This window comes from Doryrhamphus excisus, chromosome 10, assembly GCF_030265055.1.
Source record: "Doryrhamphus excisus isolate RoL2022-K1 chromosome 10, RoL_Dexc_1.0, whole genome shotgun sequence".
Lineage (NCBI taxonomy): Eukaryota > Metazoa > Chordata > Actinopteri > Syngnathiformes > Syngnathidae > Doryrhamphus > Doryrhamphus excisus.
Window position 1 is genome coordinate 13398307 of NC_080475.1, and position 17501 is coordinate 13415807.

A 17501-nucleotide genomic window follows, 5' to 3' on the forward strand; every position below is an offset into this window, starting at 1 on the left:
GACAACAATCCATTCATGCAATGAATGCATGAATGGATCAGGCTGCACGGCGAGTGGTTAGCGCGCAGACCTCACAGCTAGAATACCCGAGTTCGATTCCACCCTCGGGCATCTCTGTGTGGAGTTTCCATGTTCTTCCCGTGCATGTGCGGGTTTTCTCCGCGTACTCCTCCCACATTCCAAAAACATGCTAGGTTAATTGGCGACTCCAAATTGTCCATAGGTATGAATGTGAGTGTGAATGGTTGTTTGTCTATATGTGCCGTGTGATTGGCTGGCCACCAGTCCACGGTGTACCCCGCCTCTTGGCTGAAGACAGCTTGGATAGGCTACAGCCTATATAAGCAGTAGAAAATGAATGAATGAATGCAGGGGGGTCACTTGAGTTAGCCTGCTGCTGTGTTTAATGTAATTGTCACTTAATTTCGTACTCCTATTCATGACAAAGGAATAGATTACATGTTTCCTGTGAGCTGGTCCACATGGCGACGGTCATTGTGGCCTCTGATGAGCAGTCCTGTGGGCCTTGCGCATTTAAAGGCGATGAGAGGCGTTCATTTGATTGGTTAAGATTACAGTAGGTTGTGTTCAATCCTCTCACGCCTTCTCTCCTTCCTCTTTGCCACTTGCACCAGTGGGAAGGACGGAAGTGTGGGTGTGCCACGCTGCACCTGACTGGGCCGTTCATGAAAATTGCAAAGTACGCTGGCCACACCGTGTTGTCTATGGAAATTGAGCCCTTGTTTGATGATCTGAAACGTTTGAATGAGACAAATGCAAAAGGAACGGGGCAACCACCCTGGACTGGTGGCCAGCCAATCACAGGGCACATATAGACAAACAACAATTCACACTCACATTCATACCTATGGACAATTTGGAGTTGCCAATTAACCTAGCATGTTTTTGGAATGTGGGAGGAAACCGGAGTACCCGGAGAAAACTCACGCATGCACGGGGAGAACATGGCCATGGGTGGGATTGAACTCGGGTCTCCTAACTGTGAGGTCGGTGTGCTAACCACTCGACCACCGTGCAGCCCAGTAATCATAATAATAATAAACGTTGTTTTCTTGTCCTTGCAGGAAACTGTGGAATATGCCTTCCTGATCATTTTCACTATTGAGACATTTATGAAGATTATTGCCTACGGCTTGGTCATGCACCAGAACTCCTATGTCAGAAATGGCTGGAACATGCTGGACTTTGTTATCGTCATCGTGGGGTGAGTACACACACACACACACACACACACACATTCACGCACACACAAAATCCACAGTCTTTATGTAATAAAGAGCCCAGACCATTGGGTGTGGAATATGATGTTTGACCACTTTTTCACTGATATCGGCTGATACACATTACTTATTTTTGTAGAGCATTCATTCATTCATTTTTTACCGCTTATCCTCACGAGGGTCGCGTGGGGTGCTGGAGCCTATCCCAGCTGTCTTCGGGCGAGAGGCAGGGTACACCCTGGACTGGTTGCCAGCCAATCACAGGGCACACATAGACAAACAACCATTTACACTCAGCTCATGGGAAACATGCAATCTATTCCTGTGTCATGAATAGGAGTATGAAATTAAGTGACAATTACATTAAACACAGCAGCAGGCTAACCCAAGCATCATGCTTGTGATCCACCTGCATTCATTCATTCATTTTCTACCGCTATCCCAGCTGTCGTCAGGCGAGAGGCGGGGTACACCGTGGACTGGTTGCCAGCCAATCACAGGGCACATATAGACAAACAACCATTCACACTCACATTCATACCTATGGACAATTTGGAGTCGCCAATTAACCTAGCATGTTTTTGGAATGTGGGAGGAAGACGGAGTCCCCACATGCACGAGGATAACATGTAAAAATGGAATCAAACTCAGGTCTCCTAGATGTGAGGCCTGCGCGCAAACCACTCGTCCGCAATGCAGCCTTTCATACAGCATTAATGTTATATTCTTCTTTCGAATTCTATCCACCATGTTGGTCTATGGCTGTTTGCATTCAAAGCTACTCTCTCTCCTGCTCTATCCACCAGCTTGTTCAGCGTGATCCTGGAGATGATAACCAAAGACGCAGACTCCAGTGGCCAGTCAGGAGGCAAACCAGGGGGGTTTGATGTCAAGGCCCTCCGAGCCTTTCGTGTGCTTCGCCCCCTTCGCCTTGTCTCCGGAGTTCCCAGTGAGTGAAAACACAGCTGTTTTTATAGATAAGATTCATTTATATCAGGGGTCTCAAACTCAATTTACTTGGGGGCCACTGGAGCTAGGGTCTGGGTGAGACTGGGCTACATCGTGTTTTCCCCCCAAAAAACTAACAAAAAACGCATTTATTAAAAACAGAAAAATATACAAACTGTTTCAGTGCTTTGGTTCAGATTTTCTACAATAAAAGCTCTGATAAAACATTCCACTGTTCTCAAATATCTTAATTTTTATTTTTCTACACAAAATAAGATGAAAAATAAACAAATCAAGAATAAAGAAAATCAATCAGTCAGTAATAAATAAATAAATAAATATAATAATAATAATAAAATGGCAAATAATAAAAACTTAAGAAACCACATATAGTTGGTGGGTAGACAAATTATTTTTTTCAGATTAAAATGAACAAAGCATTATTAGAGCCCTGTAGACATGACAAAACACGACTATAGTCACATTTATACTTTTTTTTTATTTACAACATATTGCGCAACTGCAGGGTCTTGAGACACATGCTAACTCGCAAACTAGAGAGCTAGCGACCTAAACGGTAGCCTCCAAGTTATTTCCTTTAAACTTAAAAAAGCCAAAAACTTACCACTTCCACACGGATAGGGAGGATAACTATTAACAGTTATTTAACCTTTAACATGAACATTAATCAAACGTAAAAAAAATTTCTGGGTACATGATACCATACAGCATCCATATCAAACTTGTGCGGGCCGCACTAACATTAAACTTTCATATCAAGGCGGGGCCTCAAACTAGTGTCCTGTGGGCCACATTTGGCCCGCGGGCCGCATGTTTGAGACCCCTGATTTATATAATATAATAGTAATAGTAATATTTTTACTGGTTTCTAGTCTATTATCCCGCATAAAAATAGCATAAATGTTAGGTTACTATATGGAAAAATATTATTATAACAGTCCATTGAGGTTTGTACATTACAAATGTAGAAGATAACAATCAACTCCCTTTCAGTCGAGGATTCTTCCTTTTCTCTGCCTTTTTCTTAGCACAAGTTTGACCTTAAATTCTTCATGTTGCCATAGCAACAGATCATTCACTGGTCCAGCAGAGAAAAAAAGATGAGCCCAACTGAGAGGATTTCACAACTGTTTTCATTGAACTATCTGCTAGTCTGAACATTTTTAAATGGGTAACAAATGGAAGAGGCCACTACATTTTGGTGAGGGTCTGGTTAAAGGTGCAGATCCACGCACCCTCTCCCCCAAAATCATTATAGAACTGAACATCATGTTTATCATTCTCGATGTACCAGGAAGTAGTCAAATGTAATGGTGTTGTCATTCAGTATAGAATATAATAATGTATATTTTTGTATCTCTGCAGGTCTCCAAGTGGTCTTGAACTCCATCATCAAAGCCATGGTCCCCCTGCTTCACATTGCCCTGCTGGTCCTCTTTGTCATCATCATCTACGCCATCATCGGTCTGGAGCTCTTCATTGGAAAAATGCATGCTACCTGCTACATGATAAAAACGGGTAAGTACCACAGGAACCAGGAAGTACTTAGTGAGTTGACACACAGTACATATTAGGTACACCTTTACTGTACCAAAAATGAACCACACCGTCAACTTGAAACCAGAGTATACTCGTTACACCCCAAGTGAGTACTTTTTTGAGTACTTTTTTACAAAACTTCCACAACTCATTTCATGTTATTAGCTAGTTAAAATGGTTATTTGGGTAAAAATGTGCATATGATTTGTCGAGATTTACCCTAAATCCAGAATTGAGTAATTCCAAACAGAGCATGAACATATATTATATGTACATATGATGTCATATATCATACAATGGATATGCATGAAGTCGACAGCAGGGCGGGACAACAGATGGTGGCTTCCATCCAGCGATCAGATGATTAATATCTGTTATGTAAACACACTTATTTGACCACTGTTTTCAATGACAAAAACACATTTGTTTTTGTCACATTTAAATGTTTAAAATCAATGACAACACAACTGAACACAAAATACAGTTTTTAAATGAAACTTTTTCCATCCAAGAGGTCACAAAAGACCCCACAACAAAACCCAAAGTACTGCAGGCCTGATGTGCCTCAATTTAAGGTCAAAATTGGCCTACATAGCTTGGAGTTCCAAGACGAAATAACAATAACAAGTTTAAAAACTGAGGGTTAGCATGCAGGCCTCACATCTAGGAGACCCGAGTTCGATTCCATTTTTGCATGTTCTCCGGTGCATGCGTGGGTTTTTTCCGGGTACTCCTATTTGGCAATGAATGCAGGTGGATCAGGCTGCACAGCGGTCGAGTGGTTAGCGCGCAGACCTCACAGCTAGGAGACCCAAGTTCAATCCCATCCTCTCCCATCTCTGTGTGGAGTTTGCATGTTCTCCCCGTGCATGCGTGGGTTTTCTCCGGGTACTCCGGTTTCCTCCCACATTCCAAAAACATGCTAGGTTAATTAGCGACTCCAAATTGTCCATAGGTATGAATGTGAGTGTGAATGGTTGTTTGTCTATATGTGCCCTGTGATTGGCTGGCTGGCGACCAGTCCAGGGTGTACCCCGCTTCTCGCCCGAAAACAGCTGGGATAGGCTCCAGCACCCTTCCGACCCTTGTGAGGAATGAATAATGAATGAATGAGTTTAAAAACTGCATTTTGTGTTGTAATTTACGCATATTTTAATTAGTTTGATGACCTAAAACAGTGTGACAAGTTTGACAAACGTGCAAAAAAATAAGAACTCATACCACTGTATGTAATATCATATAAGCATATCTAATTCTAAATAATATAAACATGTAATAATGTAATAATAATAATGTTAAAATAAATTATTATTATTTTTGTTTCCTTTTAAGGTGATATTAAGCATTTCTTCTTCTATTATTATTATTACTATTATTTTTCTGTTTTGTGTAGTATAATAATAAATATACTATAATAATATAATAATAATATAAAATATATAATAATGAAAAAATACAAGTAATCACCATAATTTCACCCTTAATTTTCAGGGAAAAATAGCTTAAAAAGAATGGATGCATTATTTTTTTTTTAATTGAAGCGTATGGGAGTTCATGTTATCGTGGACGATGAATATTTTTCAGGTGTATATTTTCATGTGTATGTTCAGGTGCGCTGGCAGAAGAAGAGCCAAGGCCGTGCGCCATGTCAGGAAACGGCCGTCACTGCACGCTGAACACAAGCGTATGCAGGGAAGGCTGGCAGGGTCCCAACAACGGCATCACCAACTTTGACAACTTCCTGTTTGCCATGCTGACGGTGTTCCAGTGCATCACCATGGAGGGATGGACTGACGTGCTCTATTGGGTAATATGTTTATATATGGGGTGCACTACTTGTCAACAACCAGCGGGGGCGCTGTTGATTTAGTCTCAATCACATGTTTCTTATATGTATGTTTCACAAGTAAGAACATGATGAATTTTGCATATTCTTTGCAGATGAACGATGCAATGGGGTTTGAGCTGCCGTGGGTCTACTTTGTCAGTCTGGTCATCTTTGGATCCTTCTTTGTTCTTAACCTGGTTTTGGGTGTCCTCAGTGGGTGGGTTTTAGTTTCTTCTATATAGTTTATCTCAATTTTGTGACAAGTTTGTGACTGTTTTTTTTTTATTCTAGAGAGTTTTCCAAAGAACGAGAGAAAGCCAAAGCACGAGGCGACTTCCAGAAGCTACGTGAGAAGCAGCAGCTGGAGGAGGACCTGAAGGGCTATCTGGACTGGATCACGCAGGCCGAGGACATTGACCCTGAGAACGAGGAAGAGGGAGATGAAGAGGGCAAGTGCAACAGTGAGTCTGCTGCATTTAATTATCAATCAATATAAAGCAATAGCTACTGTATGAATTAGGGGTGTGTATTAAGCAAGAATCTGGCGATATCACGATACTAGCCTCACGATACGATATTTATAGGTTATCACCAAACCATGTGATGATCTTATTATCACATTCTATTTAATCATGAGCTTATTATCACGTACTATTTAATCAAAAGACCATTTTGTTTCCAGAAAATGTTCAGTTTATTACATGTATTATATCTAAACAGTGTAAACACAATAATTGCTAAAATATTTCAACAATAATATTTTATCTTATCAATGTCTGACAATTAAAGTTCCATTAATCAAGTTTGGGTTTTTTGGTGACCGGAGAAGCACTAGGAATATTTATAGTGTGTGTTCACGCTCGTGCGCTGTTCTCTGATTGGTTGTTTCACGGGCACGATACCAGAGCAGCGCGCTCTGAGTGGACAGCTACGGGGGCTGATACTGGACATGGTTAAACTGGACTGGACATTTTATCATTATCACATACTACAGTATTAATTGGCCCTGTACCCTAGAAACCGCCCATGAATGATACGGGAAAAGGCCGAAATGATACTGTGTCAAAGCCCAGGGCAGTGATACTGATAAAATATAGAGTGAATGAATGAATTATTAAGGGAGAAAAACAATCCAAAGCTACTACATAGCCCCATGTGAAGCCATTTCTTAAGCTGTGGGACTCCAGCAAACCATAGTGAGAGCCATTCTCCACAAATTATTAGTTTTTTTTCAGGAAAAGGGCAACCAATTTCACTTTACTGTATACATACACACATTAGAAATGTCTATTAACAGCACTAGTATTTTTGAGGAGCGTCCTGTTATAGTTTGAGGAAATACAACAATGGATATGGAGGCACAAGGCACAATATATGAATACAGGCCCAACATCCACCGGGATGAACATGGAGTTTGTTTTTCAAAGAAATCGAACTCACGACAGTCAAAAAGCTGACATTTATGCATTCCCACATTGTAATATAATATGAAAGAAAATACAGTTTAGTAGTCTATCTTTGCAGCATGGGAGAATGCTTGATGGTGCAGTCAAGGACTGTTGAACAAAGTGGGAGAAGTCGCCGCTCGCTTTAAATGTAGTAGGATTCCTAACTGTATTATTATTATTATTATTATTATTATTATTATTATTATTATTATTATTATTATTATTATTATTATTATTATTATTATTATTATTATTATTATTATTATTATTATTATTATTATTATTATTATTATTATTATTATTATTATTATTATTATTATTATTACACTCTTTGTGGATCTTTCAATGGTCTTTGTGGTCTTGTATCTCCTTTGCATACTTCCTTTTTCTTGTTGTGCTGACTCACTGCTCTTTCTGCTGCCTGACTGTGTCAACTGCATGTGGGTAACACCAAGGGGTCACGCTAGCCGACCTCACAGAGAAGAAGAAGGGAAAGTTTGGCTGGTTCACTCAGTCCACAGAGACGCAGGGTAAACGTGAGCCTCGACGGTGTTTTCTTTTTTTTTTAAATTGGCCATCTTCATTCAATGACACTGAACATCTTTGTGTCCTGGATCTCATACAGTTTTTACTGTCTGTTTGCTTTGCTTGACATTTTTAATGTATGTTTTGTGCATCCGTGTCCTATCACTCACTTTGTTCAAGACACTACATTTGCCGAATGGGATGTACGTACTACATCCAGATGACAACAAATTGTCAGAATCCTAGAATCCATATTTGTGTATGTGTACATATCTCATTCCATCATCATCATTTGGAAATCCCTTTACTGTCACTTTAATTACGGAACATGTTTGCATACATGAACAGTGTACAGTACAGTATTTTCTGGACTATAAGTATGCACAGTGGAGGAGTGGTTAGCCTGCAGGCCTCACAGCTAGGAGACCCGAGTTCAATTCCACCCTCGGCCATCTCTGTGTGGAGTTTGCATGTTCTCCCCGTGCATGCGTGGGTTTTCTCCCACATTCCAAAAACATGCTAGGTTAATTGGTGACTCCAAATTGTCCATAGGTATGAATGTGAGTGTGAATGGTTGTTTGTCTATATGTGCCCTGTGATTGGCTGGCCACCAGTCCAGGGTGTACCCCGTCTCTCGCCCGAAGACAGCTGGGATAGACTCCAGCACCCCCGTGACCCTCGTGAGGATAAGCGGTAGAAAATGAATGAATGAATGAGCTGACCGAGTGGTTAGCACGCAGGCCACACAGCTAGGAGACCCAAGTTCAATTCCACCCTCGGCCATCTCTGTGTGGAGTTTGCATGTTGTGGCATGGGTTTTCTCCAGGTACTGCGGTTTCCTCCCCCATTCCAAAAACGTGCTAGGTTAATTAGCGACTCCAAATTGTCCATAGGTATGAATGGTTAGCACACAGGCCTCACAGCTAGGAGACACTCAGTTCAATTCCACCCTCGGAGAAGATAGTTTGTATCTTCTCCCCGTGCATGCGTGGGTTTTCTCCGGGTACTCCGGTTTCCTCCCACATTCCAAAAACATGCTAGGTTAATTGGTGACTCCAAATTGTCCATAGGTATGAATGTGAGTGTGAATGGTTGTTTGCCTATATGTGCACTTGTCTTAACATGTCAGTAGAAGGCAAATCCTTTTCTACATCTTTATAAGTGTGTGTGATTCAATTCAACAGCAAGCGTCCCCACCAGCGAGACGGAGTCTGTTAACACCGACAATCACAGCAGCGACGATGACAAATGGTTCTGCTGTGCTCCTTTGTGGTGAGTGTCAACTAACTCTTCTCATCTTTCACAACAGTGAATACACCCCTCACATTTCAAAAAGCATCATATATATCTCATATTATTATTATTATTATTATTATTTTCATAGCTTATTTCAGTCATTATCAGTGGACAGTAAATGGATGCTGCTATACAAGCTGTACACTGACTACTCTATTAGATATCCAAGTGTCATTGCTGTGATTGTATTGTCCCTTGAGAAGGTGTGGGGTGTGTTCACTTTTGTGTACATAATACAGTGATACACAATATATGTATATATATATATATATATATATATATATATATATATATATATATATATATATATATATATATATATATATATATATATATATATATATATATATATATATATATATATATATATATATATAAAGCTTTATTATTAAATTTTTTTCTTTTATCCTCCTCAGTAAAAAAATAACTAAGTCAAAGTGCAGGTTAGTAGCGTGATGTGACATCACATAATAGGTATGTGCCTTAGCCCAACTCATCCCGCATGCCTTTACGTTTACATCTACTGTATTGTTACATGAATCACTTCCGTTCGATCCCTCATGTCGTCCGTTCTTCTTTAATTGACTCATTTCTGCCTCATGTTTTATTCCCCGTCTTCTTCACTGACTCTGTTTTGAGTGTTTGTAATACTGATGTGGGTTTGATACAGTCGACAGGGTCGACGGTGGAATCGCTTCTGGCGCAGGAAGTGTCGAGCGGCGGTGAAATCTGTGACTTTTTACTGGCTGGTCATCATCTTGGTTTTCCTCAATACGCTCACCATCGCCTCGGAACACTACAACCAACCCAACTGGCTCACCGAAGTTCAAGGTAAGCTATGTTTGCTTTCTTTTTGTCCAGTTAATGAGCACCAATTATGAGAAAATGATTAATTAGATCAATTAATTACTGATCACAATTGATTATTCTGTAATTTTTTTGCTTCATGACAGTCAAACCAACTCTTTGCCCTCTTTTAAATCACGTTTTAAAAATAATTTATTCCAGATTTGATGTTACTGGATTGGGCTGCACATTGTGCAAGTGTTTAGAGCGCAGGCCACACAGCCAGAACACCCGGGTTCAATTCCCAGCGGTTCGATTCCAAGAGTTTGCATGTTCTTCATGTGTGTGCGTGGGTTTTCTCCGAGCACTCTGGTTTGCTCCCACATTCCAAAAACACAGCTGTCCCTGTCATTGTCCAGGGGCGGCTGGGATAGGCTCCAGCATGCCCGCCACCCTCTTGAGGATAAGCGGTACAGAAAATGGATGTTACTAAATTGGTTTCAATTTTCTGTATTATAATATTATCATAAAGGCTGCACGGTGTTCAAGTGGTTAGCACACAGGCCTCACAGCTAGGAGACCCAAGTTCAATTCCACCCTCGGCCATCTCTGTGTGGAGTTTGCATGTTCTCCCCGTGCATGCGTGGGTTTTCTCCGGGTACTCCGGTTTCCTCCCACATTCCAAAAACATGCTAGGTTAATTGGCGACTCCAAATTGTCCATAGGTATGAATGTGAGTGTGAATGGTTGTTTGTCTATATGTGCCCTGTGATTGGCTGGCCACCAGTCCAGGGTGTACCCCGCCTCTCGCCCGAAGACAGCTGGGATAGGCTCCAGCACCCCCGCGACCCTCGTGAGGAAAAGCGGTAGAAAGAATGAATTAATAACATTATCATAAAGGCTGCACAGTGGAAGAGTGGTTAGCACGCATAGTCTTACAGTTCAATTCCACCCTCGGCCATCTCTTTGTTTTTTGTTCTCCCCGTGCATGCGTGGGTTTTCTCCGTCCAAAAACATGCTAGGTTAATTGGCGACTCCAAATTGTCCATAGGTATGAATGTGAGTGTGAATGGTTGTTTGTCTATATGTGCCCTGTGATTGGCTGGCCACCAGTCCAGGGTGTATCCCGCCTCTCTGCCCGAAGACAGTTGGGATAGGCTCCAGCACCGTCGCGACCCTTGTGACAATAAGCGGTAGAAAATGAATGAATGAATGTTATCATAAAGTAAAAAAAGAAACCAGGCTTCACTACACATCTTAAAAGAAAGCCCAAGTTTTTTTCAAGTTAATCCTCCAAGTCAACTTCCTTTTTCTCCCTCCCGTCCACAGATGCAGCCAACAAAGTCCTCCTGGCCATGTTCACCTTGGAGATGCTAGTGAAGATGTACAGTTTGGGGCTGCAGGCCTACTTTGTCTCCCTGTTCAATCGCTTTGATTGCTTTGTGGTGTGCGGCGGCATCGTCGAGACGATCCTTGTGGAGCTGGCCATCATGTCTCCGCTCGGCATCTCCGTCTTCCGCTGTGTCCGCCTACTGAGGATCTTTAAGGTCACGCGGTGAGCATCACACAGTCTTTCTCGCCGCGACGTCACATTTTTATTTAATAATAGATTTAATTATTTATCTTCAGCCATTGGGCATCACTGAGTAACCTGGTGGCCTCCTTGCTCAACTCAATGAAGTCCATCGCCTCGCTGTTGCTGCTCCTTTTCCTCTTCATCATCATCTTCTCCTTGCTGGGAATGCAGCTGTTTGGGGGCAAGTTCAACTTTGACGAGACCGTTACCAAACGCAGCACCTTTGACAACTTCCCCCAAGCCCTCCTAACCGTGTTCCAGGTACTTCTTACTGTATTTCTTAACGTGTTACGTTTTTTTTAACGCTAACTAACAATGTTGACCAGATCTTAACGGGAGAAGACTGGAACACGGTGATGTACGACGGCATCATGGCATACGGCGGTCCCGCTTCCTCCGGAATGGTGGTGTGCATTTACTTCATCATCCTCTTCATCTGCGGGAATTGTATCTTGGCAGAGAAATTTTTTTTTAAATAATAGTGATACTTCTTTTTAGTTGAATTTGATTGTAACCAGTTAGCAGAATATTTCTCCTCAAGCCACATGACCAGATATCCTGCTCAACGTGTTCTTGGCCATTGCTGTGGACAACCTGGCTGACGCTGAGAGCCTCAACACCGCGCAGAAGGAGGAGGAGGAGGCCAAGAAGAGGAGGAACAGTGCTAAGTAGAAACAATTCCTAAAAATTCACATTTTGTTTGATGTTTTTGGGGCAGTAAACTGTTTCTAACAGCTACCCTTTCTGTCTAAGCAGGGAGGTGGGCATCGACCAGAGAGTAGAAATCATACAAAACACAGATGGAGAAACAAAGGTACAAAGGCAGTTTTATGACATGATTTTGATTTTTTTAAAAACTTATTTTATAAATCTTTTTACAATGCGAGTAGGTGCCAGTGGAGCTTTTACTGGAAGAGGACAAAGAACTTTATTCCATTAACTCACCAGGTACAGTACATGTTCAGACCTTCGATTTGTTCCTATTTATTAAACACGTAAAAATGAATGCAAATTGAAAAGTGTGCAAGTGCAAAAATTCATTAATTTTCACAATACACTACCAACGTATAATGCAGAATATTAACCAACTACTATGTGAGTCTCTAACCGTGTGCTTTATAATAAGCCTACATACTAAAAGCTACAGAATGTAGTCCTAATAAAAACATGGGTGGGCCGTGGGTGGAATAAATTGAAACAAACCGTTTTGGAAATCCAAGGAAATACAGCTGGAATAATAGGTGCAGATTCTGGAAGATCTAGAATGCTTTCTGTGTGGGTTATTGTGTGTAGCTGCTCTACAGGAGTCTGCAACTCAATACAAAGGGCCATAAACGAGCATAATAGGTCCCCTTTAATAACTGGGAAACATTCATTCATTCAAGTGAGAGGCGGGGTACACCCTGGACTGGTCGCCAGCCAGCCAATCACAGGGCACATATAGACAAACAACCATTCACACTAGCATGTTTTTGGAATGTGGGAGGAAACCGGAGTACCCGGAGAAAACCCACACATGCACGGAGAGAACAAGCAAACTCCACACAAAGATGGTCAAGGTTGGGATTGAACTCGGGTCTCCTAGCTGTGAGGCCTGCGTGCTAACCACTCGACCTACTTTATGATTATCTTTAAGATTATCATTGAAAGATCATTGTGTCATGTCGCATTTGAGCCACTAGATGGTACTCAAGTGTAGTGTACCTTGTAAGTGAGACTTACCATATTAGCTACCAATCAAAACAGACAATACACTACCAACGTATAATGCAGAATATTAACCAACTACTATGTGAGCTCTAACCGTGTGCTTTATAATAAGCCTACATACTAAAAGCTACAGAATGTAGTCCTAATAAAAACATTCATTCATTTTTTACCGCTTATCCTCACGATGGTCGTGGGGGTGCTGGAGCCTATCCCAGCTGTCTTCGGGCGAGAGGCGGGGTACACCCTGGACTGGTGGCCAGCCAATCAATCACAGGGCACATATAGACAAACAACCATTCACACTCACATTCATACCTATGGACAATTTGGAGTCGCCAATTAACCTAGCATGTTTTTGGAATGTGGGAGGAAACCGGAGTACTCAAAGAAAACCCACGCATGCACGGGGAGAACATGCAAACTGGAATTTAACTCAGGTCTCCTAGTTTCGAGGCCTGCGCGCAAACCACTCGTCCACCGTGCAGCCCAATAGGAAGATAATTATTGTTACTGACCAAATAAACCGAATGCAATTGGAATATTTGGGTCCATGTATATGTGGATAATGTCTCGTCTGTGGAGTTTCATCATCACCTCTTTTTGTCTCTAATGCAAAAAAAAAAAAAACACATATAAATACCGTACGTCTGGGATCGACTTGTTAAAAAAAACATATAAATACGTGATTGGTCGAGAATCAGTTGATACTGGCTGAGTTGTTTCCTCTTTAATGCGATTACAACATTGGTTGTACAATATACTCAGGGTTCCTACTTTCATTATTAAAGTTGTGTAGTTGTCACTGACAATGTTGTTATGTTTCCAGTATGTTGCGCCAATGATGACCTTCCAGAGGTCCCTTCTGGGCCCCGCCCTCAGAGGCTGTCCGAGCTGACCCTCAAGGAAAAAACTCCCCCCATCCCAGACGGAAGCGCCTTTTTCATCTTCAGCAACACCAACCCGTACGTACAACAAATGTTTTTATCATTTTGTAGATTATCATTATTATTTGGTTGTAGGTTATTATTATTAACCTATAACCTATTATTATAGGTTGTATGTATAGCAATTGAACTCACTTCATTTGGGGCAAGAACTTGCTCCCAACCTAAGAACCATTCCCTCGGATTTGGAGGTTTTTGTTGACCCACAAAGAAAATTGTTTGAATGTGATTTTTTTTTTTTACATGACCGTGATAATCTCATCGTAGGGTTCGAGTTTTCTGCCATAAGCTGATCAACCATCAGATCTTCACCAACCTCATCCTGGTCTTCATCATGCTCAGCTCCGTGTCTTTGGCCGCTGAGGATCCCATACGCAGCTTCTCTGCACGCAATATTGTACGTAAAAAACAAAAAACATAAAAACACCGCTACCCATTGATAAACTGTGGGGCGGGTTGAGGGGCGGGCTTAAGCCGTGTTACATGACGTAATATGAACATATTTTGGTACATAGTAATATTATGCTATTTACAGCATGCAACAAATACGCTATATTATGACAATAACTATTATATTTCTTATAATGCAATAGTTTTATATCATAAATATGTATACTTTTTAAACTTTTTTTTAACTTTTAATTTGTCGTTTTTTTGCGATACTTTTGATCATAGTGGTAATATTAATAATTGGTATTGTTAATGTGATTATATAATAATTATTTTAATTATAGATTTTTATATAGTTCATTAGTTCAATATACCTTATATGGATTTATGTTATATTTATTTAATTTTTACTTAAATTTGCCAGTCCGTATAAAACAGAATTATTGAGTATTGATGATGTACAGTGTACATATACATATATATACGTACATATATATGTATATATATATGTATATATATGTGTATGTGTATATATATATACATATATATATACACATATATATACACACACACACACACACACACACACACATATATATATGTATATATATATACATATATACATATATATATATATACATATATATATATACATATATATAAATACATATATATACATATATATATACATATATATATACATATATATATATATATATATATATATACATATATATATATATATATATATATATATATATATATATATATATATATATATATATACATATATATATATATATATATATATATATATATACAGTATACATTTGTATATGTACTCTTTTATTTCCTTTCCTAACGTTCTTGGGCTTTCAGATGCTAATTTAAGCTGACATTTTGCTGAGTCATTCCTACGTTTTTCCCTGTTAGTTCAAGTGGAGTCATTAATATTAAAAATACGTAGATTTTTCTGGATCAACAGCAATTTGTGCGGAAATGGCTTTGGCAATGAAAACCAAAGCGGATGTAACTTTCATCTCCTGTACGAGACCAGTCAGTCACTGTGCTGTTGTGCCCGGAAAAAAACGTCTTGATGACTGCAACCTGTGCATTGCCTCTTGCAGATACTCGGTTATTTTGACTATGCTTTCACGGCAATCTTTACTGTTGAGATCCTGTTGAAGGTAAATGGCGTCCGTGTGCGGTGTGGTGCTGTGCTGGCTAGAGCTTCAGTAACCTCCTCCGTGCTTGTGTGTCACTCTGATTGCCTCCCCAGATCCTAGGCTATGCAGACTATGTCTTCACTAGTATGTTTACATTTGAGATCCTTATTAAGGTAAACAAGAGAGCTTTGAGATGCCCTCTGCAAAGCAAACAATCGAGAAAAGAAAGACATGAAACAGTTCCCGCCATTTACAAGCATGCTGCATCACTCTCCCGTCCCTGATTGTCTTCTAAAAAAAAACATCCTTGTTGTTAAGACTTTTTTTAAAAGGTCCAAGTATTTTTCTAGATGTTCTCTACTAACATTATTTACTATTATTATTATTTACTTTTTTTGTTTTAAAAAACAATTTAAATTAATAAATAAAATAAATGTAAAGATAATCACCTTTGCATCATCTGGGGGTATTCCAGGTAGGAGACAGTACAGTCTAATCCTGAACTCTGATCCTGGGTTTTCAGGTAGCTCAATCAATCCTGAATATTCATTCATTCATTCATTCATTTTCTACCGCTTATCCTCACGAGGGTCGCGGGGGTGGGGTGGTGGGGGGGCGGTGGGTCTGGACCCTGGGGGTGGGCAAACTTTTTGACTCACGGGCCGCACTGATTTAACAAAATTGACGGGGGGGGGACTGTATATGTTTTACACGTAACAGTCCACCTGGTATTATTGTATCAGTAAAAGTGTCATGCAATCTGCTATTATTATTTATTATTTTATATTTCTATTTCAATATTTTATATTTAAATATAATAATTATTATTCATTCATTATATAATTATAATAATTATATAATATAATTATATCCAACTCTAATATCAAATCATGGACTTGAACACACAAAGGGTATGTTCAAGAAAATCTGTTCAAGGTTGCTCGGTTGCTATGGTAACCTGGAATATTCTGGAATAGATAAACCAGAGTTTACCTCAGAGTTTACATATTTAGATTTTTAACTAAACCTGCTTTCTGGAATACCCCACTCATGTCTGAACTTGATTATATTTTATTATAATATTATTATACTATATTATTTTTAAATTACATATATCTTATTACTGAATATTTACATTTATTATTTAATATGATAATAGTTCTCATAATTATACATATCCTCCTGAACTATATTTTCAATGGATTCTTTTATCTCTTTTTTTTAATACATATAACTATTTTTTATTTCAAAGTTTCATATTTTATTATAGATTTTTTTGGATTTATTTTGTATTACATGTAATATTTAAATATTATACAAGTATGAATAATTACATTTTGAAGTTGTTGTAATTATAAATATTAATTATTATAAAAATATACACACTGAAAAAAATTTAAAAAATAATATATATATATAATAATAAAATAATAATAAAAAAAATATATACACTAAATAATAATTTTCAGTCCAAAATCAATATGACAGGGCCTTTTTAATGCAACATAGGATTAACGCGCCCTCTAGGAATGAATGTGGTGGCTTTGGAATGTTGTGTCAATGTCTTTTTCAATGTTTCATGTTTGCATAAGTGTATCAAATATAGTGGAACTTCTTTGGTTAAATATAATATAATATAATAAATATATACAATATAAAATTTCCTGTGAAACATGTTTCACGGGAAAACAATCCTTTCCGCAGCCATTATAAAAATAACATTCTTAACTGTTATAAAAGTGTAAAAAGACAATAAACACTGTAACGTTAAATTCCATGTCAAATTCATAATATTGCATAAAACTCCAGAGGTTCCACTGTATTGATTCCACACGTTGTCCAGCCAACATTTTTGCAAGCGTCTTGTGAGAGTGATTTCATTCTCACCACATCAGTTGGTTTTGTTATTGTCATCTGTGATACATACATAAAGCATGGATTTAAAAAAAAAAAGAAAAAAAAGCCACCTTCTTTTGATTCTGTTTAAATAGCTAATGTGTTATTTTATTATATATAAAATATATATTATGTATATGTGTAGTAATAGCGCTGTGTGAGTTTCTAGACTTAAGCTTTCATCTTC

General features: G+C 39.0%; 1 protein-coding gene across 14 annotated transcripts in view; it reads left to right on the forward strand.

The window, feature by feature from the left end:
• cacna1db (calcium channel, voltage-dependent, L type, alpha 1D subunit, b) overlaps positions 1 to 17501 on the forward strand; it is a 69832-nt gene that overhangs the window by 25068 nt on the left and 27263 nt on the right. For 5 of the 14 annotated variants that reach the window (XM_058085080.1, XM_058085081.1, XM_058085079.1 and 2 more), the window contains exons 4-22: positions 1086 to 1225; positions 2048 to 2190; positions 3576 to 3728; positions 5360 to 5556; positions 5691 to 5794; positions 5869 to 6038; positions 7481 to 7561; positions 8735 to 8822; positions 9263 to 9289; positions 9517 to 9677; positions 10962 to 11187; positions 11262 to 11469; positions 11535 to 11655; positions 11762 to 11876; positions 11962 to 12022; positions 12099 to 12156; positions 13745 to 13880; positions 14130 to 14259; positions 15532 to 15591. In XM_058085080.1, coding sequence (XP_057941063.1) covers positions 1086 to 1225; positions 2048 to 2190; positions 3576 to 3728; positions 5360 to 5556; positions 5691 to 5794; positions 5869 to 6038; positions 7481 to 7561; positions 8735 to 8822; positions 9263 to 9289; positions 9517 to 9677; positions 10962 to 11187; positions 11262 to 11469; positions 11535 to 11655; positions 11762 to 11876; positions 11962 to 12022; positions 12099 to 12156; positions 13745 to 13880; positions 14130 to 14259; positions 15532 to 15591 — 2379 coding nt within the window. Of the gene's footprint in view, positions 1 to 1085; positions 1226 to 2047; positions 2191 to 3575; positions 3729 to 5359; positions 5557 to 5690; positions 5795 to 5868; positions 6039 to 7480; positions 7562 to 8734; positions 8823 to 9262; positions 9290 to 9516; positions 9678 to 10961; positions 11188 to 11261; positions 11470 to 11534; positions 11656 to 11761; positions 11877 to 11961; positions 12023 to 12098; positions 12157 to 13744; positions 13881 to 14129; positions 14260 to 15379; positions 15440 to 15531; positions 15592 to 17501 lie in introns of all 14 variants that reach the window. The other 9 variants (XM_058085078.1, XM_058085083.1, XM_058085086.1 and 6 more) reach the window with 5 other exon arrangements.